The 26,873-nt window shown below is 42.5% G+C and overlaps 2 protein-coding genes across 3 annotated transcripts in view; both read right to left on the bottom strand.

The window, feature by feature from the left end:
• Nucleotides 1-13,763, bottom strand: part of ppp3ccb (protein phosphatase 3, catalytic subunit, gamma isozyme, b) — an 18,548-nt gene extending 4,785 nt beyond the window's left edge. Inside the window, 11 exon segments of the mRNA XM_063889566.1 lie at nt 773-857; nt 1,115-1,192; nt 1,859-1,984; nt 2,077-2,171; nt 2,679-2,756; nt 3,291-3,430; nt 3,950-4,095; nt 5,082-5,193; nt 6,944-7,068; nt 8,129-8,326; nt 13,177-13,763. Coding sequence (XP_063745636.1) covers nt 773-857; nt 1,115-1,192; nt 1,859-1,984; nt 2,077-2,171; nt 2,679-2,756; nt 3,291-3,430; nt 3,950-4,095; nt 5,082-5,193; nt 6,944-7,068; nt 8,129-8,326; nt 13,177-13,228 — 1,235 coding nt within the window. The 5' untranslated portion in view covers nt 13,229-13,763.
• Nucleotides 13,764-14,013: 250 nt separating this feature from the next.
• On the bottom strand, nt 14,014-26,352 carry hpse (heparanase). Of its 2 annotated transcripts, XR_010166319.1 has the most exons (13): nt 26,068-26,352; nt 25,229-25,353; nt 24,913-25,041; nt 24,589-24,762; nt 22,345-22,516; nt 22,191-22,238; nt 21,639-21,732; nt 21,432-21,538; nt 19,853-19,967; nt 19,637-19,758; nt 16,533-16,667; nt 15,632-15,902; nt 14,014-15,583 (listed from the first exon to the last, which is right to left on the bottom strand). XR_010166319.1 is itself a non-coding variant. In XM_063890129.1 (12 exons), the coding sequence occupies exons 1-12, from the start codon at nt 26,313-26,315 to the stop codon at nt 15,743-15,745; spliced, it is 1,629 nt and encodes a 542-aa protein (XP_063746199.1). In that variant the 5' UTR covers nt 26,316-26,352; the 3' UTR covers nt 14,014-15,742. The 2 variants fall into 2 exon arrangements, 1 of the variants encoding a protein (XP_063746199.1); XM_063890129.1 differs by having other exon boundaries at nt 14,014-15,902.
• Nucleotides 26,353-26,873: the final 521 nt, after the last annotated feature.

Here is a 26,873-nt window from a genome sequence, read left to right as displayed (position 1 = left end):
TATTTACATATTTATTTATTTACATATTTATTTACATATTTATTTATTTATTTATTTATTTATATGTTTATTTATTTATATATTTGTTTATATATATTTATTTATATGTTTATTTATTTATTTGTTTATTTATTTATTGATATGTTTATATATTTATTTATATCTTTATTTATTTATTTATATATTTATTTATATATTTATTTATTTATGTTTATTTATTTATATATTTATTTATTTATGTTTATTTATATGTTTATATATTTATTTATTTATATGTTTATACATTTATTTATTTATATGTTTATACATTTATTTATTTATATGTTTATATATTTATTTATTTATATATATATTTATTTATATATATATTTATTTATTTATATATTTATTTATATGTTTATTTATATATTTATATATTTATTTATTTATTTATATGTTTATTTATATATTTACTTATTTATATATTTATTTATTTATATATATATTTATTTATTTACTTATATATTTATTTATTTATTTGATGTGACTTTTATTTTATTCCCCACTAACTAAAGCCAGTGATGCTTTTCTGGGCCTCGAAATAACTTGTGAGTTATTCCTCATTAAAAGGACAATTTATTCTGACACACTTCCTCAGGAATAAAAGAGGACGAGTTTAAACCAGAAAGTCATTAAACTTTACTAAAGTGGAGCGAGACGGAAACAGATGTGAGCAGAAATGGCATGTGTGAACTCACCTTTAATATATTATATAAAGTATATCTCCTCTCACCTGAGCACAGAGAAGACGCGAGCCATCTTCCCGATCGCCCGGATTTTATTCCTGATCACTTCCTTCCTCACAGCAGGGGTTCCTCCTGCAGGAAAACACGCTCATTCATATTCTATCTCATATGGCTGTTTAAAGGACCAGGAAAAGGAAAGCCATAAAATGACCTGCTGAGTATCTAGAAAGGAAACCCTGAAAATACTCAAAACATCTACAAAAATGTAACAGAAAACTAACTCCTGCACAACCACAGGACCTCGAACTCATCACGAGGCTCTGGGTCTGCAGAGTCTCCGAGTGTTCAGACTTTAAACTGAGAGTCAGCGCTGTGACTTCCTGTCTCACCCTCACACGTGTCGTCTCCCTCTGACATCAGCTCGTCGTCAGAGCAGATGTTCAACACGTTCACCAGCATCTCCGTCACTGCAGGACACACACACACACACACACACACACAGTTATAAAATAGTAATAGCGATGGTAAATGAGAAAGAGACCTGAATATTTAAGGAAGGGTGTTAACAGCTCTGCTTGGATTTGCTGAAATAATGAACCCCTTCATTTTCCAAACTTTAGAGCTAAATGTTCCCCAGACAGTCAGCCCTGCAACTGCTGCATAAATCTTTGATCCATCACAGGCTGCAGATTAAAGCTCTTTAAAAACAGTGAATATTCAGCTCTGAATCACGACGTCCTCCTCTGATTCTGCAGCTCCAACACATGATGCCCAACTCCATCTGTCACACATTCACATCCCTGCTCCTCTGAGCTGCTGCTGAACAGAGGGACCCAAATCTGCAGTTTGGTCTGAGGGTGCAGAGCAAAACCCCGAGATACACTATACACACAAAGTATTGGGCCACCTACAGGAGCTTTTAGGGGATCCCATTCCAGATCCTTAGGCATTCATCTGAAGTGAGCCCCACTGTGCAGCTGTAAGGAGTGGCCAATACCTCGTGTTCGGGGGGTTCCGTTATGATACCGGAACAAGAACATAAAGAGTTTCATTTGTATTTTTACTAAGTGAACTCACTCCCCGCTCACACACCTTCACACCCCGCCCCCTCACACACACACTCTGTCTCTCACCTTTCTCCCCGACGAAGGGCAGCGACCAGGTGAACACGTCCATGAAGTTGGGCAGCCAGTAGGGGTGGGGGGAGCAGTTAAACTGCCGGATGTTCATCACGTTATTCTCGTATTTCAGCACCGCGGCTGAGGACACACACACACACACATTAACATGTCTTCCCGTCTGCTGTTGCCAGGGCTTCAAGGTTTCAGCCGGTTGCCGTGGTTACCCTCACCTTTGTTGTTGTACACGTCCAGGTAGTTGGGAGCAGAGAAGATGGTGATTAGAGACGGGAAGCCGGTCGTCTGGCTCTTCCTGTACATTCGATACCTGGCGATCAGAGAACGCATATTCAACATTAAACTGGATTAGAAGAGCTTGAGATACAAGGTGAAAGGTTTAAGTGAAATGTCTGATCATTTAAAAGGATGAAGATGAAGATGAAGAAGATGAAAGATCAATTAAAGAGAGGATAATAAAACCTAAAAATCCCCCGAGATTCAAAGTGTTCATTTCTTAGAAAGACTTCAATACCATCTGTGATAATAAGTGTCCTGGATACTCTAATGTCATACAATTGTTTATAAAACTGAGAGTTTTCTCCTAAATTTAACAAAAAATAATTAAAACTAAACAATAAAAAAGAGATTAAGATCAAATATAAATGAATAAGAAACAAAACACAAACAAAGAACACCAGGATAAATTCAGATGAAATAAATTAAGGTTTAGAATAAAAGATAACAGGAGAGAAATTCTAAATAGTGGAATGAAAACACCATCCTTTGCACATGATTCAAATAAAGTATTATCACATTCCAGTGTGCGGACACTCACCCTGCATCCTGAGCTTCGTGTGCTCGTATTACAGACAACAGGTTATTGTTCATCAGGAAGTCACATACTGCGGGGTAGCTGGAACGCAACAACAATCATAAAGAAAAAGCTGTTATTTTTTTATGACACGATGCAGTCTTCTGTACGTCTGTCTCCTCTGGTGCTAGGCAGATCAGACATAACGACAGAAAAGCTGAAAATCTAAAATTAGAGATCAATTAAGGTCGAAGCAGCGAGGAGGTTCATTACGTCATCACTAAGCTCGTTACTACGAAAGCCAATCAGAGCCATCGGGGTTAGAAAGTAAACATCGAGTGGTACGTAAGAGAAGAAAGAAAGGTGGATATTCTGTAACATTAAAGACCTTTATCTACCAGAATAAATGTGGAAGTTCTCAGAGTTTGAAATCAGCAATTCATGACAAATAAATGTAAACAAAGACAGCAGCTTCCCCTCACGGTGACTCGACACGATTCATACAGGACAGATTGAGACAGCAGAACGCTAATATTTATTTCCAGCAGCGCCACGTACCCAGAGATAACCCAAAGTGTGCAAAGCTTTAAAAACAGCGACGTTCGGTCTGTGTATTTTATATTTCAGACGCGTTACCTGTAGAAGTAGGAGCAGCCTCTCACGCTGTTGTGGCAGAAGTGTTCCTGGGTTTTCTCCGAGCCGTAATCCTCCCCCGGGTCCGACCACAGCAGGTCACACATCGGCCCGAACGCTGGAGGCTCTTTAAACCGGTCCAACTGCACACACACACACACACACACACACACACACACACACACACACACACACACACACACACACACACACACACACACACACACACACACACACACACACACACACACACACACACACACACACACACACACACACACACACACACACACACACACACACACACACACACACACAGTAAACTAATGGAAAACTTTCAGAGATTTTTTGGGGATATTGTTTGAGATTAAAGTGGGAAATGTGCAAGAACTGAATTAAAAGTGTATGTTTTTTTCTCCTACATTTAACACCATTTAAAGACCCCCACTTTTCTTTGTAATCTAAAGGTTTCGTTTCCTAACAACCAGGTTTTTTGTTATAAATACAACTTTCATGATGAAAATGAATAACCCCCCAACCCTGGGTCCTGTTTTCTCCCTTGGCTGCACTTCCATCAGTAGAAACATGATATATACACACACACACACACACACACACATATACATATATATGTATATGTGTGTGTGTGTTAGCGTGCTCACCTTGCGTATGTCATCCAGGCAGGTGACCTCGGGGCTCAGGCCTCCATGAACACATAGGAACTGCTGATTCAGCAGCGCAGCGAGCGGCAGGCAGTCAAACGCGTCCATACAAGCGTCATACACTCGCTCAGAGTACTTTATTTTACCTGAAAACACACACACACACACAGTTGTTATTACACAGGGTTTGACAGTTCCCTGCTGTTTCCCAATTCTCTGAGATTATATTTGCACAAAAAAGTAAACACACACACACACACACACACACACACACACACACACACACACACACACACACACACACACACACACACACACACACACACACACACACACACACACACACACACACACACACACACACACACACACACACACACACACACACACACACACACACACACACACACACACACACACACACCTCTCTGTTGCTATGATAGTAAGAAAGTGTGTTTGAGTTTTTAACGAGATGCAGAAAGTCTAAATTTAGAGATCAATTAAGGTCGAGGCTGCGCAGATCTGACACAACTCACTTCATTCCATTATTACAAAAGCTCTTCACTACGGCGATGAGGGCCGACGGGGTTAAACAACGCGAGCAGGAGGAGGGGGAGTACTCAGAGGGAAACTCCAGAAATCAAGGTCATAAATACTAGAGGGAAAAACATTAGAAAGAAAATGAAGATTTACTTTGAAATGAGATTTTCTGAGAATAAAATCTCAAATTTGAAAACAGAACAATAATTTAGATCTGTTTTCATTTATTGTTTTGTAAAAGTAAAACTTTGATCCTCCAGAAAAATCCAGAGTTTCCTTTGTAAGGTAAATGTGTGATTTTGTCCTAAAATGTACCATCACTTCCTGTCAGTGTTGGGATATTCTTTCAGATTAAAATGGAAATAATACGCAAATAAAGGCACACACACACACACACACACACACACACACACACACACACACACACACACACACACACACACACACACACACACACACACACACACACACACACACACACACACACACACACACACACACACACACACACACACACACACACACACACACACACACACACACACACACACACACACACACACACACACACACACACACAGTAAACACTCACACTCCTGTTTGAAGGTGAAGTACTCTGTGAGGTGCCGGCACTCGTGGTTTCCTCTGAGCAGGAACAGGGTGTTGGGATGGTTGATCTTCAGAGCCCACAGGTACAGCACACACTGGGGGGGGGGGGAGGTTAATACTGACCTGACACATGCAAACACACTGCAGTATTGATCTATCATTGTACTTTAATGATGTCTGTATCTTATATTTGAATATCTGCACTGTAATGCATTTCCTCTGTGTAATGCACACTTTCAGTTCTAATATTTAAATCATTTGACTTCATATTTTTAATGCACATTACCAAAACTACTTATAGAATTATTCATCTCTTTTTGCACATTACTTCTAAACTCTCCGTTTCAATAAGAGGGCCTTGTTTATATCTGATTAAATTCATTTGAAAAGGAGCACGGTCCTGAACCCGATGTTCCCCAGGACTACATTAAATGTCTTGTTTTTTTCTGTGAAATTGACTTTAATCTGATGCCTCTGCAGAACGAACAAATCTCACATTTAAACAAAAGACCTTTTATAAAGTTTGGGGAACAAAAGGTGTCTTTTTTTTAAATCAATGAAAGGATTGGTTTTAAAGCGACTAAATACAAGTGAGGTTTCTGCCTTTGTTTTGGACTCCTGTTGTAAGAGACCTTCCCATACGAGGGAGAAACTCCTCTCATTAGTGAAGTTTAAATAAGAGAATCTGACGCACATCAAGCAAACCCACTCCCTGCAGCTGCCACTCACTCTCTGTTTTCTGCATAAACCACCTGTTTAAATCTCAGCTTGTAATATTTTCTGAAGGCGTGGAGGAGGAGCAGATCTCAGCAGCTGCTCCTCAAAACTCAGAGGAATAACACGTTTAAAAAACACCTCGAGAAACATTAACCCTGAAATATCACCGGGGTTTTGTTCGGCTGGAGTAATTCAAAGCTTTATTCACGGTGTTTATATTTAATCTCTGCTGCTTTTTGGACTGGTTATTTGTGCCAGACAAAGAAGGGTACTTTAAAATGAATATACATTTCAAACCTTTCCAAGAACTAAAGTCAACCTTTGTTTTGATGTTAAGAAATGTTTCAATCAGAGCTGTTTTACTGAAGCGTATGGAGCATTTAATAGTGAAGCCAAACTCATTTTAAAAAGTTAATCGAAAGTTTTCCTAAAAGCGTTATTAAAAAAGAATTCTGATTAACTGAAAAGTTTTTTGTTCAAGGACTTTTTTATTTATTCGGCTGAAAGTGAATACATCTGCTGTCAGTCCAACAGAGGTTTTTAACTTCTGTTCCTGACTCCGTCTCAAGATCTATAATAAAACGTGTCTCTGAGGCGTGGCTGTGTGAAGACGCTGTTCCAGGATATAGACTGATCCCAACAAGGAAGCATGACAGCAGCCGGCAGAAATGTGACAGAGATTCCCTCCAGAAAACACACAGACACACACACACACACAGATTGTTTTAGAAATGGGACACGGGCCGAGCCTGCAGGAAACATGCGAGGCGTGTGTTCACATACACTTTACCGAGTGTGTGTGTGTGTGTGTGTGTGTGTGTGTGTGTGGTCGAGGAGACAGCCATTTATTTCAGACGACTATTTAAAGACGTTAAGCCGGAGCTGCAAATGTCAGATGCAGAAACTCTGGATGTTTATTTAAATATATCACTTTGATGACCTATTTTTAATAAATATGATTTATAATTTATCTTTTTATTGCATATTTTTACTTCATATTTCCAGAATTATAAATAATAAATATTTGCCAAGAAAAGTGAAACATATTCACTGAGAAGGGTTTGAACTCCTTGTGTATCTGTGTCCCAGATACTTAAAAAATGTCTGTAATATATGGTAAAGTTTTACCTCGATGCTGAAGTATCCTCGGTCCACATAGTCTCCCAGGAACAGGTATCGGGTGCTGCTGGGTGACCCCCCCACCTCAAACAGCTTCATCAGATCAAAGAACTGCCCGTGGACGTCTCCACACACTGAGGACACAACACAACACAACACAGGTCAGAAACAAACTCTTCCAAACATCATCAAAGAAGACATCAGACGGTTTCTGGATTTCACAAACTCTAACAATGTTGACCTTTTTCAAAAGGAGGAGGAGGAGGAGGAGGAATTTCATGCTAATCTGCACAGCTGCAGGTAAACAGGAGCGTCAGTATGAAAACAAAATGTGAGGAAGGAGATAAAAGAGAGCATGAGGGTGTAGAAACAGATCCAGAGACTGGATTCTTTTTCTCTGAGGAAGGATCCTCACTGAGTCCTAACACGTTTCTAAATGATGAGTGCACCTCACCAAGCCCAGCGTTAGCCGCCTTTAGCTTAGCGGTGGTGACGTGAAGTCATGTGACCGTGCTGTAGTTCCTTTATAGCCCAACATTAGCCTCCTTTAGCTTAGCGGTGGAGACGTGAAGTCATGTGACCGTGCTGTAGTTCCTTTATAGCCCAACATTAGCCTCCTTTAGCTTAGCGGTGGTGACGTGAAGTCATGTGACCGTGCTGTAGTTCCTTTATAGCCCAACATTAGCCTCCTTTAGCTTAGCGGTGGAGACGTGAAGTCATGTGACCGTGCTGTAGTTCCTTTATAGCCCAACATTAGCCTCCTTTAGCTTAGCGGTGGTGACGTGAAGTCATGTGACCGTGCTGTAGTTCCTTTATAGCCCAACATTAGCCTCCTTTAGCTTAGCGGTGGAGGCGTGAAGTCATGTGACCGTGCTGTAGTTCCTTTATAGTCCAACATTAGCCTCCTTTAGCTTAGCGGTGGAGACGTGAAGTCATGTGACCGTGCTGTAGTTCCTTTATAGCCCAACATTAGCCTCCTTTAGCTTAGCGGTGGAGACGTGAAGTCATGTGACCGTGCTGTAGTTCCTTTATAGCCCAACATTAGCTTGTTACTTCAGAATCATATAGTGGGTTTAACATGTGGAGATTATCCTGCTGAACTAAACGTGTAGGTATTATTTGAGATGCTGCCTTCATGGTCCCCTGCAGAAATATGACATGCAACTCTTTATGAGGTTTTAAGATGAGGCTCACCTGTGATGGGGGCCTCCACCTCCAGCATGCACTTCTCCTGGCGCAGAATGGCGGCTCCATCGTTGATGATCCTCAGAGCTGTCTCCTCCTCCAGGCGGCCCTCCTTCACCAGGTGGGCTTTCAGCACCTCCACACTGGGCCTGCCGTCCACATACAGGTCTTTGACCGTCAGGCGCGTACCTGGAGGATATGGCACCGCTGAAGACAGGAGGGAGAGAGTCAGATACACCTTTATACAGGCAGAACCAGGACACTGTTTATTACAGGAGGGAAATGGTGATGAACAGTTACTGCTTTAAAACTGATGTATTTTACAGAGAGGCTCAGTCTGTTATTTCTGAGCCTTAATGCTTTTCTTTTTTTAAATGGTGCCGTCAAGATGCATGTCGAGACTCGACCTGAAGACAAAGAGACGTTTGGCAGCACAGAGCTCAACCCTGAAATACCAAACAGATTAATACCTGCAAACAGAAAGCTGCTCAAACAACTCCACCATTTAAATGAGTTCAGTTACTTTTTGACTAAGTAACCTCTGAAACGCTCCATTGGATTCCTTTGTTTACCTCCGGATCACAGTGATATCACTATGGATAAATCTGAACACCAGCAGGAGAGGACTCTTTAAAGTAGAGACTCTACATACTGATATACACCTGAACATCAGCAGGAGAGGACTCTTTAAAGTAGAGACTCTACATACTGATATACACCTGAATATCAGCAGGAGAGGACTCTTTAAAGTAGAGACACTACATACTGATATACACCTGAACATCAGCAGGAGAGGACTCTTTAAAGTAGAGACTCTACATACTGATATACACCTGAACATCAGCAGGAGAGGACTCTTTAAAGTAGAGACTCTACATACTGATATACACCTGAACATCAGCAGGAGAGGACTCTTTAAAGTAGAGACTCTACATACTGATATACACCTGAACATCAGCAGGAGAGGACTCTTTAAAGTAGAGACACTACATACTGATATACACCTGAACATCAGCAGGAGAGGACTCTTTAAAGTAGAGACTCTACATACTGATATACACCTGAACATCAGCAGGAGAGGACTCTTTAAAGTAAAGACGCTACATACTGATATACACCTGAACATCAGCAGGAGAGGACTCTTTAAAGTAGAGACGCTACATACTGATATACACCTGAACATCAGCAGGAGAGGACTCTTTAAAGTAGAGACACTACATACTGATATACACCTGAACATCAGCAGGAGAGGACTCTTTAAAGTAGAGACTCTACATACTGATATACACCTGAACATCAGCAGGAGAGGACTCTTTAAAGTAGAGACTCTACATACTGATATACACCTGAACATCAGCAGGAGAGGACTCTTTAAAGTAGAGACTCTACATACTGATATACACCTGAACATCAGCAGGAGAGGACTCTTTAAAGTAGAGACACTACATACTGATATACACCTGAACATCAGCAGGAGAGAACTCTTTAAAGTAGAGACGCTACATACTGATATACACCTGAACATCAGCAGGAGAGGACTCTTTAAAGTAGAGACACTACATACTGATATACACCTGAACATCAGCAGGAGAAGACTCTTTAAAGTAGAGACTCTACATACTGATATACACCTGAACATCAGCAGGAGAGGACTCTTTAAAGTAGAGACACTACATACTGATATACACCTGAACATCAGCAGGAGAGGACTCTTTAAAGTAGAGACGCTACATACTGATATACACCTGAACATCAGCAGGAGAGGACTCTTTAAAGTAGAGACTCTACATACTGATATACACCTGAACATCAGCAGGAGAGGACTCTTTAAAGTAGAGACTCTACATACTGATATACACCTGAACATCAGCAGGAGAGGACTCTTTAAAAAAGGTATTTTGCCTGCGATTTGGATATAGGGCTAGTCCATACTGTCAGCATGATAAATGAACATCAGATGTATTCCTGTACTTCTCAAAATACCTGAGGAACTTTGCATGTATTTACACTGACAAATTAAGCGGTAATAAACAAAGTAGTAACTGCTCCCTCCTCCTATCACATCCATGTAGAGAAACTATTTCAGAATACACTTCCTCTTACACACACAAACACACACACACACACACACTCTTACACACACTCTCTCTCATGGCCCAGTGGTCTAGTTTAGTGAGAAAGCAAACCAGGCCGCACACTTTCAGCTAAAAGTGTCGTAGTGAGGAAGTAAACTGGTTCATGTCGGCCGGAAGAAAGCAGATGTGATCGGACAGGAAGTAGATCTATTTGATGATTAGTGAGGCCGGTATCTCCTCTCTGTCTGAATGCACCATAAAGTTGTGAAACGAGGCGTCTGAAGGATGTGGTTTTCAAATGATCAACAACACACATGTTCCTGCCCGCAGCAGGGGAGTCAAACTTTCTTTAATAATAACTGAGCCCAGTGTAACCAGCATTTAATACCACTAGTTGTTTACCTTCGACCAGTCAAATACTGAATAGAAGATTAAACTGACTTCTGCTTTGTCTCTGTTGCTCTAAGACAAACAAAACACATTAAACAAAGTTTAATATTAGCAGGAGGTCAATATTAGACGTTTACACAACCTCTACAGGTGTGTGAATCCTCAGCAGTGAGGGTATTTGCGTAGCTTAAATGGGAAATATTAGAAATATGTCTCAGCTACAGTTCATGTGATCACATTTGGAGAAGCTGATGGTGTTTTTCTGCCTTATCAAAACATTTTTATTCACACTACAAGACACTGATCAAGCTCCGTCCTGGAGCCCACTGTAGGACACTGAACCACCTCCTTCCTGGGGCCCATGACAAGACACTGATCCAGCTCGGTCATGAGGCCCATGACAAGACACTGATCCAGCTCCGTCCTGGGGTCCATGAAAAGACACTGAACTAGCTCCGTCCTGGGGCCCATGAAAAGACACTGAACCAGCTCCGTCCTGGGGCCCATGAAAAGACACTGAACCAGCTCCGTCCTGGGGCCCATGAAAAGACACCGAACCAGCTCCGTCCTGGGGCCCATGAAAAGACACTGAACCAGCTCCGTCCTGGGGCCCATGAAAAGACACTGAACCAGCTCCTTCTCTTTTAGACTGAATAATTATACACAGCAAAAATGCAAAATGGCTGGATTGCTTTAATTACCATCAGTAACTAAGCTAAAAAACACACACACACACACACACACACACACACACACACACACACACATTAATTCAGTGCTGCAAAGATTCTTTCTTCTAATATATTTATCTGTAAATAAATCACTCGGTCTATAACACATCCGAAAATTGTAATACATGGCAATGAAATATTCACTTTATAATATCAGTATCCAGCAGTTCCTCTCATAAGAAGCTGTGGATGTATTTACTGCGTCTGCTCCTCTCTCCTGCAGGCTGTTGGAGGCGGCTGATGATTTATTCTGCCAGTTTTCATCCTTCACGTCTTTTTCTCACACTGGTGTTTTTCTATTTTGACCCATCGTGATGTGACCCAATTACATTTCCACTTTCTTCCCACTGCTAATGTTTCTATGTCACATATCTGACGCATCAGATAACTGCAGTGGAGTAAAAGTACAATTTGTTTCTCTGGATTTAAGGATTGCATGTAGAAGTGGAAGTTCAGTATTTCAGTTATTGTACTGTACACACTACTAATATTAGGAGTACATGTCTAGGCAGTTTTAACAGTATAAAACACTCAGTTATAACACATAATATTGTATATTCTTCTTGTAATATTTTTATAGTATCTTCACATTTTTTGGGACTATTTTTGTTCTGTATTTAAGTTGCTGTAGAATATTCTTCATATTCTGTTTCTGTGTATTTCTTCTACTGTGTATATATTTTTGTAGTATAGAATACTCTTCATTTATTATAGTTTTATTTTCTGTATGAATTTAGAATGTCTTGGAGAAAACTGTTCAAGTATTATTTAATATAGCTTTTCTACTCCATATGTATGTTTTTGTAACCGGGTTATTATTTAACATATTATCTGTGCAATAAATATACACTTCCACCCTTAAGCCTTTCACCTGGCTGCTATATCGCTAAACTGTTCCTGGATATGTATTTGGTAAATTATGTAATTTCTAGTTTTATCTTTAGTATTTGTTATGCTTCTTGGGAGAAGTTATTTTAAGTTCTGAGTTATTTTTTGTTACAGGGTTTTGAAATAGTGTAGGCTATATGTTATTGTAGATTTACCATTCCATATTGTTGTTTCTGTTTTTAAATGAAAAAGGTATATTTTCCACATTTGTATTGATCTTTTATACTGTTTCAAGAGTTTGTTAAAGTGTAGATCATTTCTATATTTTTTTGTAGCTTTGCATTTCATATTTACGTTTCTGATCCAGAGTTTTACAAAGTATTTTTTGATTGTTCTATTCTATGTTTGATATCAGGTCACTGACATCCTAATATTAACTAAGTACATATATATTGGAGTCTCTACTGTTGGCCGAATAAAGTGTTAAATGTCATTTTCTTTAAAGCAGCTGTTGCAAAAGAGAAGGTTCGTCTTATATTCAGGCCAACACACACACATTCACACACACCTACTGCATTCAATCACCCACACTGCAGTGTTGCATTTGCATGCCCACAACCACCATACAATAAAATAATAATAATAAAATAAGCCCCCCTTCGGTGTAGACCCTCGTCCAGCTGAGGGTCAGTTTCTGCAGCTGTGAGTCCGGCTTCAGGTGTTCATGAGGCGGATCTCTGGAGATGCTTTCAGCTGACATCTGGCAGTCCGGACAGCTAAGCTAACAGGCTAACTCATTGGCTGCTGTTGGATTTATTAACCTGTATAACAGCGCTCCTTCATTCAAAAACACTAAGGTGGTACAAGTTAAACACCTTTATGATCCATACACATTAAAACAGGACGCTGTTAGCCTAGCAGTCAGCTAACTAGCTCTCCGCCTCTTAGCCTAGCATTACGCTAACTAGCTCCCCGATAACTTCCTGCACCGGGGAGAGAAAAACGTTAATAAATACAAATAAGAGTCACATACCTTTGATAGGTCGTTCAGTGGTGGACATTTTGTTTTGGTCTTTCGCCGACATTCTCCCTCCTTTGGTGGGGGGCTGCGGGTCCGGGAAATGCGCTGAATATCTGGGTAAACTTGATGAATTCCTAGCTATGAGTGAGCTAGCTAAGCTCAGCTAGCTTATCAGCAGCTCCGAGAAGAGCCGAGTCAAGCCGAGACGAGCCGAGTCCAGCAGAGTCCAGCCCCAGCCGAGCAGCTTCTCTCCGCAGACCGAGCCGAGAACAGCCGAGTCCAGCCGAGCTACACCTACCGGGGGCAGGGGAGGGAAAGGGGGGGGGGGGATATTTAACTAACAAATTAAAGCTATTTTCTCCGCAGTGCTTCGTGGTGCAAAGACAAGCCGCTGTCAGTGTTCGTCAGGCGGACTCACTGATCCAGGAAATGGCCCGAGCACCAGGTGATGCATTCAGGGGCAGCGAGCAGTGCGTCAGATCATATCCCGATTTGGTGACTTGTTTTTGGGCAGAGGTGCTGCTGACAGGCCACTGTGTGTCGGAGCTCCGGCTGCTCTGATCCGAGGTGTCGTCCCTCGGAAGGATTACAATAATCCACCGAGAGCGGATTTCCTACAACACCGGTTCGCCACGGGGGGTTCTGGGTAGTGTAGTTTTAATGAGATCATAATGCGGTGTGTTCACGGTCAGCTGAGCCGTGCTCACTCACTCAGTGTAGAGGAAGCGCACTCAAGTGTTTTTACTAACAGATGTACATTTCTCTACGAATTCATACTTTTTCATTCATTCTCATTTGTATCCCTGTTAAGACACGTACCTCTCTCTCATTCCACACTTTTGTTTTTGCAGATTTATTTTGAAGTTTTTGTAATGTACTTATTTTAACCTAATTGATGTTCTTGGAATGGTAAGAAATAAAATAGTACAGCGCTCTCATGTGGCCGCTGATCAAAGTGCTTCAAATACAGGAATAGTTATTTGGTAATTAAAAAGCAAAACATTACATTTCATTTATAATGTATTCTCCTATTTTTTGTAAAGAGAACAAAGCAATCTTAACTTATTAAGTGGTATTCTTTTTTTATGAAATATATTTGTTACGGTATATATCTTTCACAATTCTGGAAGTGGGAGACAAAATCCCTCTGGAGGGAACACAGGGATTTAAGCCTTCTCAGACTATTTACATGCACTAACACCTGGACATTTTTATACACATCACCTTGGACACTTGGATGGACCTTTACATAAATATGTTCTCACATTTGATAGAACCCAAACATTAATATATTAATCTGGAGATCAGGGGTCTTCACAGTCTCCCCTCAGACTAAGCCTGGAAAAAACTCTTGCACACAACAGAAGGCAGAACATTTGTTTCATATTTTCTATTCATGGTATTTTTTCAGAGATCTCAGTTTTCAGATTAAGTCAGGATTTTTTGATTTTCAGAAAAAAATCTGAATTTTGAGAAAAAAGTTCAAATTCAAAATCAATTCAGGATTTTGGAAAAATTCCGATATTTAGATTTTCCAAAAAGTCAGAATTATGGGTTTTAAATGCAGGACTTTTACTTGTGTAATACTTTCACAGAATGGTAAAAGTACATTTACTGCAGTATTAGTCCCGTTTCTCATCAATGCATTTGTTTACATGCAACAACATAAAAAACAAATAAGTAAACATGAATTAAAATAAAGGGTTTCAAAAGTAAAGAGCATCCCAAGTTGGTTTCATGGTAAATAAAAACAGATCTTCCAGTATTGTTCCGGTCTACCTGCAGCCGTCTGAAAAGGATGGTTTGACATCTTTTATAGATTTTACTGATAACTTTATTTAGGTAAAACAAAAAGACGTGAATTAATAAGTTACAGTGATTTTAAGATTCCAGCAGTGTAATGTAATACGACCCTTTAGGAGCACATCATATATCTTATAAAAAATACACTCCAGCATCTCCCGTATGATAATGTCTTTTAGAAATAAATGTAGTGACCTGTCCCAGTGAGACCAGCGGTCAGTGTCCCAGTGAGAGCACGGTCAGTGTCCCAGTGAGACCAGCGGTCAGTGTCCCAGTGAGACCAGCGGTCAGTGTCCCAGTGAGACCAGCGGTCAGTGTCCCAGTGAGACCAGCGGTCAGTGTCCCAGTGAGACCAGCGGTCAGTGTCCCAGTGAGACCAGCGGTCAGTGTCCCAGTGAGAGCACGGTCAGTGTCCCAGTGAGACCAGCGGTCAGTGTCCCAGTGAGACCAGCGGTCAGTGTCCCAGTGAGAGCAGCGGTCAGTGTCCCAGTGAGAGCACGGTCAGTGTCCCAGTGAGACCAGCGGTCAGTGTCCCAGTGAGAGCAGCGGTCAGTGTCCCAGTGAGAGCACGGTCAGTGTCCCAGTGAGACCAGCGGTCAGTGTCCCAGTGAGAGCAGCGGTCAGTGTCCCAGTGAGAGCACGGTCAGTGTCCCAGTGAGACCAGCGGTCAGTGTCCCAGTGAGACCAGCGGTCAGTGTCCCAGTGAGAGCACGGTCAGTGTCGTACCTGTGGAACCTGCAGCATCAGAGTTTTTAAAGTTTCTGAGTTTCTGTTTTCACCAGCAGGCGGGGGCACGAGCCTCCGTCAGGACGAAGAAGCTGAGTGAGAAAGCAGGAAGCTGCAGACGCTCCACCAGAGGGAGACGAGTTCCTCTGAGATCAGGAAGAGTTTTATCATCAGGCATCTGGAGCAGCTGTCCGTTCAGCTTCACTGACCTGCAGGAGGGGGGGAGTAACACACAAAAGTACACAATAAGAGACTACCAGAAGAGCTCCTTCACAATAAGAGACTACAAGAAGAGCTCCTTCACAATAAGAGACTACAAGAAGAGCTCCTTCACAATAAGAGACTACAAGAAGAGCTCCTTCACAATAAGAGACTACAAGAAGAGCTCCTTCACAATAAGAGACTGAAGGAAGAGCTCCTTCACAATAAGAGACTACAAGAAGAGCTCCTTCACAATAAGAGACTACAAGAAGAGCTCCTTCACAATAAGAGACTACCAGAAGAGCTCCTTCACAATAAGAGACTACAAGAAGAGCTCCTTCACAATAAGAGACTACAAGAAGAGCTCCTTCACAATAAGAGACTACAAGAAGAGCTCCTTCACAATAAGAGACTACAAGAAGAGCTCCTTCACAATAAGAGACTACAAGAAGAGCTCCTTCACAATAAGAGACTGAAGGAAGAGCTCCTTCACAATAAGAGTAAGATTGTTATTGTTGAATATTGACTTCTCCCGTGACTTGAGGACAGAATATGAGTGTTAGTGTCTGTGTGAGTGTGTGTGTGTGGGGGGGGGGGGGGGGGGGGGTGTGGCATTGTAATGTAACATGGAGGAGCACCTGGAGTACAGCCCCTCCTCCCCTGACTCCAGAACAAATGCCTCCACTAATCCGGTGGAGAGGAGGGGGGAGGAGATGCTGAGAGCCTGGCAACCGAGGTTCAGAGAGATCAGAATCACGGCTCCACGGCTGAATCTGCAAGGAAACAATCAGGGTTACAGCAGGACACACTCAGAGATACAGCAGGAAACACTCAGAGATACAGCAGGAAACACTCAGGGATACAGCAGGACACACTCAGATATACAGCAGGAAACACTCAGGGATACAGCAGGAAACACTCAGGGATACAGCAGGAAACACTCAGGGATACAGCAGGAAACACTCAGGGATACAGCAGGAAACACTCAGAGATACAGCAGGAAACACTCAGGGATACAGCAGGAAACACTCAGGGATACAGCAGGAAACACTCAGGGATACAGCAGGAAACACTCAGAGATACAGCAGGAAACACTCAGGGATACAGCAGGAAACACTCAGAGATACAGCAGGAAACACTCAGGGATACAGCAGGAAACACTCAGAGATACAGCAGGAAACACTCAGGGATACAGCAGGAAACACTCAGGGATACAGCAGGAAACACTCAGGGATACAGCAGGAAACACTCAGGGATACAGCAGGAAACACTCAGGGATACAGCAGGAAACACTCAGAGATACAGCAGGAAACACTCAGGGATACAGCAGGAAACACTCAGGGATACAGCAGGAAACACTCAGAGATACAGCAGGAAACACTCAGAGATACAGCAGGAAACACTCAGAGATACAGCAGGAAACACTCAGGGATACAGCAGGAAACACTCAGGGATACAGCAGGAAACACTCAGAGATACAGCAGGAAACACTCAGGGATACAGCAGGAAACACTCAGAGATACAGCAGGAAACACTCAGAGATACAGCAGGAAACACTCAGAGATACAGCAGGAAACACTCTGAGATACAGCAGGAAACACTCAGGGATACAGCAGGAAACACTCAGGGATACAGCAGGAAACACTCAGGGATACAGCAGGAAACACTCAGAGATACAGCAGGAAACACTCAGAGATACAGCAGGAACACACTCAGAGATACAGCAGGACACACTCAGGGATACAGCAGGAACACACTCAGGGATACAGCAGGAAACACTCAGAGATACAGCAGGAAACACTCAGGGATACAGCAGGAAACACTCAGGGATACAGCAGGAAACACTCAGGGATACAGCAGGAAACACTCAGAGATACAGCAGGAAACACTCAGGGATACAGCAGGAAACACTCAGGGATACAGCAGGAAACACTCAGGGATACAGCAGGAACACACTCAGAGATACAGCAGGAAACACTCAGGGATACAGCAGGAAACACTCAGGGATACAGCAGGACACACTCAGAGATACAGCAGGAAACACTCAGGGATACAGCAGGAAACACTCAGAGATACAGCAGGAAACACTCAGGGATACAGCAGGAAACACTCAGAGATACAGCAGGAAACACTCAGAGATACAGCAGGAAACACTCAGAGATACAGCAGGAAACACTCAGAGATACAGCAGGAAACACTCAGAGATACAACAGGAAACACTCAGGGATACAGCAGGAAACACTCAGAGATACAGCAGGAAACACACTCAGAGATACAGCAGGAAACACTCAGGGATACAGCAGGAAACACACTCAGAGATACAGCAGGAAACACTCAGAGATACAGCAGGAAACACTCAGGGATACAGCAGGAAACACTCAGGGATACAGCAGGAAACACTCAGGGATACAGCAGGAAACACTCAGAGATACAGCAGGAAACACTCAGGGATACAGCAGGAAACACTCAGGGATACAGCAGGAAACACTCAGGGATACAGCAGGAAACACTCAGGGATACAGCAGGAAACACTCTGAGATACAGCAGGAAACACTCTGAGATACAGCAGGAAACACTCAGGGATACAGCAGGAAACACTCAGGGATACAGCAGGAAACACACTCAGAGATACAGCAGGAAACACTCAGGGATACAGCAGGAAACACTCAGGGATACAGCAGGACACACTCAGAGATACAGCAGGAAACACTCAGGGATACAGCAGGAAACACTCAGGGATACAGCAGGAAACACTCAGAGATACAGCAGGAAACACTCAGAGATACAACAGGAAACACTCAGAGATACAGCAGGAAACACTCAGGGATACAGCAGGAAACACTCAGGGATACAGCAGGAAACACACTCAGAGATACAGCAGGAAACACTCAGGGATACAGCAGGAAACACTCAGGGATACAGCAGGAAACACTCAGGGATACAGCAGGACACACTCAGAGATACAGCAGGACACACTCAGGGATACAGCAGGACACACTCAGAGATACAGCAGGAAACACTCAGGGATACAGCAGGAAACACTCAGGGATACAGCAGGAAACACTCAGAGATACAGCAGGAAACACTCAGAGATACAGCAGGAAACACTCAGGGATACAGCAGGAAACACTCAGGATACAGCAGGAAACACTCAGAGATACAGCAGGAAACACACTCAGAGATACAGCAGGAAACACTCAGGGATACAGCAGGAAACACTCAGGGATACAGCAGGAAACACTCAGAGATACAGCAGGAAACACTCAGGGATACAGCAGGAAACACTCAGGGATACAGCAGGAAACACTCAGATATACAGCAGGAAACACTCAGGGATACAGCAGGACACACTCAGATATACAGCAGGAAACACTCAGAGATACAGCAGGAAACACTCAGAGATACAGCAGGAAACACTCAGGGATACAGCAGGAAACACTCAGGGATACAGCAGGAAACACTCAGAGATACAGCAGGAAACACTCAGAGATACAGCAGGAAACACTCAGGGATACAGCAGGAAACACTCAGGGATACAGAAGGAAACACTCAGAGATACAGCAGGAAACACTCAGAGATACAGCAGGAAACACTCAGGGATACAGCAGGAAACACACTCAGAGATACAGCAGGAAACACTCAGTGATACAGCAGGAAACACTCAGGGATACAGCAGGAAACACTCAGGGATACAGAAGGGACAGCAGGGTGAATAAACACTTTATGAAAATGTAATAATGACCTGTCTCTGTCGGCACAGTGCAGGTACAGCCTCACTCTCTTACTGCGAGCGAGGCCGGAGAACTCAACGTTCAGAACCTCCGGACCGACAAGTCGCTTGTAGAGAACGGACAGCCAGTAATCCTGAGAGACAGAGACATCTCTTTCATTGACAGACACAATCTGTGGTTTCCTCCCTGTGGGACAGAGATTTATCAATGATGAAACACTGACTCACAGGAAGAGGGTCCAGGTTCTGGTCGATCAGGTGGTAGCTCCCAGAGCCGATGAACACCTGCCGCATCAGCAGATCCAGACCCAGCCGGGCCCCCAGACCCAGCTTATCCAGCCACCTGCACACACAAAAGACTGGACTCAGAGGCAATACTCAACCTGAAAATCAGCATTTATATATTTATTTCTTCCCCTGTGGTTCCTAAGAAAATGCAGTTTCTCTCTCAGTCAAAAATCCCCAAAACTGAACCGTATAATAAATATATATTCACCAAAATGATATGAAACAACAGCTCCTTCACAATAAGAGACTGAAACAACAGCTCCTTCACAATAAGAGACTGAAAGAGCGGCTCCTTCACAATAAGAGACTGAAACAACAGCTCCTTCACAATAAGAGACTGAAAGAGCGGCTCCTTCACAATAAGAGAAGAGACTGAAAGAGCGGCTCCTTCACAATAAGAGCCTAAAAAACGGCTCCTTCACAAAAAGAGACTGAAACAACAGCTCCTTCACAATAAGAGACTGAAAGAGAAGAGCGGCTCCTTCACAATAAGAGACTGAAAGAGCGGCTCCTTCACAATAAGAGAAGAGCCTGAAAGAGCGGCTCCTTCACAATAAGAGCCTGAAAGAGCGGCTCCTTCACAATAAGAGACTGAAAGAGCGGCTCCTTCACAATAAGAGACTGAAACAACAGCTCCTTCACAATAAGAGCCTGAAAGAGCGGCTCCTTCACAATAAGAGAAGAGCCTGAAAGAGCGGCTCCTTCACAATAAGAGCCTGAAAGAGCGGCTCCTTCACAATAAGAGACTGAAAGAGCGGCTCCTTCACAATAAGAGACTGAAAGAGCGGCTCCTTCACAATAAGAGCCTGAAAGAGCGGCTCCTTCACAATAAGAGACTGAAAGAGCGGCTCCTTCACAATAAGAGACTGAAAGAGCGGCTCCTTATTAAGAGAAAAGAACCTAAACTCTTCAAGAATTTAAGGAACACAGGAGGAGTAACTGGTGTATAAATGGTTCTGGTGTGCGTGTAGGATCTGTTACTGTGAACACACTCCTCGTTGTCAGTGTGCAGCTCTTTGTCACGAGGCTGGGGCTGCTGGGTTATTAGTAAACCTAATAAAGTGTAGATTTAATAAAGAGTTCCTGAGAGGTCACGACCCCCTGCTCACCACGAGCATCCAATCAGCAGCAGCTCCTTACCCAGCTCTCTGCTCTCATCACGATCAAAGATCAGAGACATTTGGGGCTGATGTTTGGAAATACAGATCTGGTTTTGGACTGAGATCAACTTGTTGACACCTGGAGGATCTGGACTTGATTTGTGTGAATCGAATTTGTTCTTCCCTGATTTCTACTCGATTTTGACTCTATTTAGTATTAATCTCTACTTAGTGACTAGATTTGGACTCAAGGACTTTCATGACTTGATGCTCTTGTCTTGACTCGTGATTTAATGAGCTGACTTTATTCAGACGTGGCCCTGACGGTCTAGACTTGATTAGGACTGGTTTCCCATTGATTTAAACAGGTTTGTGACTTGAGACACTCGTTAGTGACTCGATGGTGTGATTGGACTCACATGAATCCAGCGACGAAGGTGTCCGACAGACCGGCTGCTCCTCCTCCGTACGCCGAGCTCGTCTCTCCGAGCCACACCGGCTTCTCCAGAGACGCCAGCTTCACTTTCTGAAACAGAAACTAAGATTTAAAACATCTGGAAATCACACATTATAGCTCAGATTTTACGCTGGAACATCTGGAGGTTAATCTCTGCTTCAGGTTTTACCTCGAGGACTTCCTGTGTCTTTAAGGTCAAAGTGTCCAGAATATCTGGATCCAGGAAATCCTCCAGAGACGTGTCCCTGCCGTTCACATAATAACTACACACAGGAGACAGCATTACTACTCAGCAGAACAACATTTATAACGGGAATATATCAAACTAAAAATCCATTAGTTTTATTTGCTTGAAATCAGTTTGATGCATTATTTATAATCTAACTGTCTATAAACGGTACAGGACTTGGACGTTCAATAAAGACACAGATTCAACAGTTTCATTAAAAAACTTTCCCTCATTTACATTCAAATTAGAGCCTCAAATATCCAAGTCTTACAGGGACAGAAACGTGGTGTTGCTTTCCACTAAAAGGAACAAACAATAAAGAAACACTTTGGTGAAACACGGGAGGAGCAAGAACACGGAGTCCCTGATGTGTGTACACAGTGGGTACTTTCTGAGCAGTAAAGTGTGTGTGTGTGTGTGTGTGTGTGTGTGGGTGTGTGTGTGTGTGTGTGTGTGTGTGTGTGTGTGTGTGTGTGCTTAAGGTGAACTCACTGGTGCCAGGTGCAGGCATCCACCGCCCCCGCTCCAGTCTGCAGGAACCTGCGGGAGTTAAACACATCTCTTCCTGAACACGGAGGAGTCTGTACATGTAGCTTATATTAATATTAATAACCCCACAGTGCATAGCAGACGGAACGCCCCTCACCCCTGCAGGAGGTCGGTCCGGTGGTCTCGAGGCTGACCCACATCCGGCCCGTAAAGCCCGGCATGTTGATAAAGTTTGGACTGTGACATCATCTCCCTGAGACGGGAGAAGTCCTCTCCCAGCTGATTCCCGTCCACCCGCACCCCCGCCTTCTTCTCATAGCTGTTCGGCTCTGAGGACAAAACCAAAAACCAGTTCTTTTCAGTAAAAACAGTAAAAACAGGAAGTTAAAACCACAACAAGTCACTTCCTGTCTGAGCAAGAGAGTCATTAAAGGCTCACTCTGCTTTAAAACTGGAAGTGAAACAATAAATACAACTGGAACTGAAGCACAATAAATACAACTGGAACTGAAGCACAATAAATACAACTGGAACTGAAGCACAATAAATACAACTGGAACTGAAGCACAATAAATACAACTGGAACTGAAGCACAATAAGTACAACTGGAACTGAAGCACAATAAATACAACTGGAACTGAAGCACAATAAATACAACTGGAACTGAAGCACGATAAATACAACTGGAACTGAAGCACAATAAATACAACTGGAACTGAAGCACAATAAATACAACTGGAACTGAAGCACAATAAATACAACTGGAACTGAAGCACAATAAATACAACTGGAACTGAAGCACAATAAGTACAACTGGAACTGAAGCACAATAAATACAACTGGAACTGAAGCACAATAAATACAACTGGAACTGAAGCACAATAAATACAACTGGAACTGAAGCACAATAAATACAACTGGAACTGAAGCACAATAAATACAACTGGAACTGAAGCACGATAAATACAACTGGAACTGAAGCACAATAAGTACAACTGGAACTGAAGCACAATAAATACAACTGGAACTGAAGCACAATAAATACAACTGGAACTGAAGCACAATAAATACAACTGGAACTGAAGCACAATAAATACAACTGGAACTGAAGCACAATAAATACAACTGGAACTGAAGCACGATAAATACAACTGGAACTGAAGCACAATAAATACAACTGGAACTGAAGCACAATAAGTACAACTGGAACTGAAGCACGATAAATACAACTGGAACTGAAGCACAATAAATACAACTGGAACTGAAGCACGATAAATACAACTGGAACTGAAGCACAATAAATACAACTGGAACTGAAGCACAATAAGTACAACTGGAACTGAAGCACGATAAATACAACTGGAACTGAAGCACAATAAGTACAACTGGAACTGAAGCACAATAAGTACAACTGGAACTGAAGCACGATAAATACAACTGGAACTGAAGCACAATAAGTACAACTGGAACTGAAGCACAATAAATACAACTGGAACTGAAGCACGATAAATACAACTGGAACTGAAGCACGATAAATACAACTGGAACTGAAGCACGATAAATACAACTGGAACTGAAGCACGATAAATACAACTGGAACTGAAGCACGATAAATACAACTGCAGCAGGAGAAATGAAGCCTTTAATTCACTCTGAGGTTAAAGCACCAGGACGACATGAAAGGCTCAGAGTAAAATCAATAAAGTGAATTCACCGGGAGGAGGAACTTAACATTAACCTCATTACAAAGTTTCTAAACAACTACATTTAAACTCATCATTATATCCTGAGAGTCTTTCTAGCCCAACACCCATTGTAACAGCTAACAGCTAACAGCTAACAGCTAACAGCTAACATCTAACAGATAACAGTTCACATCTAACAGTTCACATCTAATGGCCAACTTCTAAGATTAAAGCTAATAGCTAATGGCTAACTGCGAACAGTTAAACACTGACAGCTCACAGCTCACAACTAACGGTTAAGCGTTTTCTTTTATCAGCTAACATCTAACATCTAGAGGCTACCTGCTAACAGTTAACAGCCAACAATTATCTGTTCACAGTTATCAGATATCAAATACCAACTAACAGTTAACCATTCAAATCTAACAGATACTAGCTAACAATTACAAAAAGCCAACATTTACCAGCTAGCCGCTAACAGCTAACCTTACATTTGCTGAGGCTATTTTCCAAAGCGACTTACAATAAGTATTTAATGGCAGAGGTACAAGCCCAAAAGGTGGGTTTCAGTTTGTGACGGAGGATGTGTAGACTCTCTGCTCCACAGCTAACATCAGAGGTATCTCCTCCCAATAACTGATCAGATTCTTGGTTCACATCCCAGCATCATGAGGATAAACATGATGCTTATCTCATAAAGCTGTAAGTCAGCGTACCGTTGCCCAGCTCCCAGTCCATCTGGTACCCTCTGGACTCGCAGTACTGCAGCAGGGACCGGGCGTTGCTGCTGTTCCAGATGTTCTCCGGGGTTCTGAGGAGAGCGTTCAGCCCGAAGATCAGATCCAGCCCGGAGCAGTTAGAGAAGGAGTGCAGCAGGTCCACCGTGTCCTCTGAGGGGAGGTAGAGATCCCACTGAGGCAGCTTATAGAGGATATATGAGACTACATTTAAGGTACCCGACTCCTCCACCAATGCAACATGTTAAACTAAATACTGTACTGGAATAAAATAGTGCTTATAACAGATAGTCAGTGTGGTACCGGTGAACTTGACCCTCCGGTACTTCCTGTGCAGATCTTCCTTCATCAGGAGCAGCTGCTGTTGGGTCCACTCCTTCTTCAGACGCTGCTCCAGCCACGGGGGCAGCAGCAGGTCAGCACAGGACTTCTCTAAATATACAGAGGAAAGGAAATGAAAGTTATTTATTTTGTATATTTCACTTCTCTAAAGCTCAGTGCAGGAACCTCCTGATGCCCTGAGGGTTGGGGCAGGACTGCAGGGCAGGAATGATGTCAAAGGTGTGGAGAAATGATGAAGAAAATATACAAAATCAGATACAAAAAAGCAACACGTTACCTGCAGAGGAAGCAGAGTCCCGGGGAACCCTCTGCGGGGTGAACTCCATGAAGTCTTGTCTCGTTCCCCCGAACCGGAGGAAGGCTGGAGTCAGAGCTTTAGCCAGCGTCCGGATCTTTGGAGAGCTGTTAGTGAGGAAATGGTAATGAACTACTGGGAGCAAAGCAACCAAGAGGTGAGACTAAGGAGAAGAAAAATGACTGAAATGGATGCAAATAAATCACAGAGATGCTCAAAAAGACTAAAACTGGACAAGAAAATCATCACAAAAGGTGCAAATCGATCAAAAACAGCCAAATGAGGCCAAAGAGACACAAAAACAATCACAAAACCACTTAAAAAAGATGCAAAATAATGAAGAAATTGAAGCAAAGCAACTAAAACTATCTGAAAAGCTATCAGAAAAACATACTGAAAACAAAGCAACAATTAAATGACGCAAAACCTTTTTCAGAGTTTGAAAACCTATAAAACACAACCGACAAATGTAAGGGAGACGGACTGAACTCATACTTCATTTGGGTTTTAGTTGTTTTTATATTAATATCTCTAATTAAAATGTAAAAACAATTTCAAAATGACAAAATAGTTTTAATACAATCAAAGAAATGTCTCGCGGAGACTAAAGCTGGATGCACAAACACTCATTCAATCAGCTTCAGTCAGTGAAGGTCGTGCTCAGAAAATTACAAACGAACAAATCGAAACCAGTTCAACCTGTTTAATTCAAAACTAATCCAGTCTGAGCAGAAGTTACTTTGAACTGATTTAAATACGGATTAGAGCCCATGAACCTGCAGACCCTACCCATCTTTAGGTGTGTTAAGGTGAAGACCCACCCCAGCAGCGACATGAACTTCTCCTCTGAAGCCAGGCTGGCGTCGATGGTGACGGACAGGAAGCGCCGCTCCACCCGCCGCAGCACCTCGGAGACATCCAGCCGAACCGGAAGAACCGGGGGGGAGAACCGGGTCTGGTTCTGCGGGAGGAGGAGTGGGGAGAACCGGGTGTGGTTCTGCGGGAGGAGGAGGGCTGTGGAGGACTGGTACCAGAGCAGCACCAGAACCAGCAGCCGGCCTGACTCCATGCTGCTCAGTGACAAACTGACTTGCTCTCTTTACTGACCAAACCGCCGGGCTCCATCGGGCCCTGATTGGCCGAAACACGTGGTCCCGCCCTGCCGACGGTGACGTCACTATAGAAGCCTATTTCCAGTAAAGAAATATCTCCATGGAGAATACTGAGATAAAAAGCCATCAAAGTTCAATCGGAAGTATTGATTCCAAACTAGACAGTCATTATTACGCGACAAAGAATTGAATATAGGAGAAAAAGTCACAGACTAACTAATTCAGCTGTTTCTGGAAGTGGTTCTCCTTCTAAGTCATACCAGAAATCACAACTGCCGGAAATCAGAATCAAGATAAATACAGTAAATTGGAGAAATCCGATTTCTGATTATTTCAGAAGTATAGTAGTGTTAATCACACTATGATTTACATTACACTGATTTAATATTCCATTCGTTGCCTTATTTTACATTTGTATATTTCTAATTCTTACTCATTTTTATTTTGAGCTTTAATGATTTCTTATTTGTTTTGCTTCGTTTTTATTTGGCTGCAGCAACAAAGCATTTTCCCAG

Source organism: Eleginops maclovinus, chromosome 8 (assembly GCF_036324505.1).
Source record: "Eleginops maclovinus isolate JMC-PN-2008 ecotype Puerto Natales chromosome 8, JC_Emac_rtc_rv5, whole genome shotgun sequence".
Lineage (NCBI taxonomy): Eukaryota > Metazoa > Chordata > Actinopteri > Perciformes > Eleginopidae > Eleginops > Eleginops maclovinus.
Note: the sequence above shows the minus strand (reverse complement) of the source record. Positions and strands in the feature narration are given on the sequence as shown.

Bases quoted from the DNA above. Each gene is read 5' to 3' on its own strand.
- hpse (XM_063890129.1), bottom strand. From the start codon at position 26,315: ATGGAGTCAGGCCGGCTGCTGGTTCTGGTGCTGCTCTGGTACCAGTCC. The intron at 21,539-21,638 runs GTAAAACCTGAA...TTTCTGTTTCAG, and splicing joins AGACACAGGAAGTCCTCGAG to AAAGTGAAGCTGGCGTCTCT. The intron at 19,759-19,852 runs GTGAGTCAGTGT...TCTGTCTCTCAG, and splicing joins AGAACCTGGACCCTCTTCCT to GATTACTGGCTGTCCGTTCT.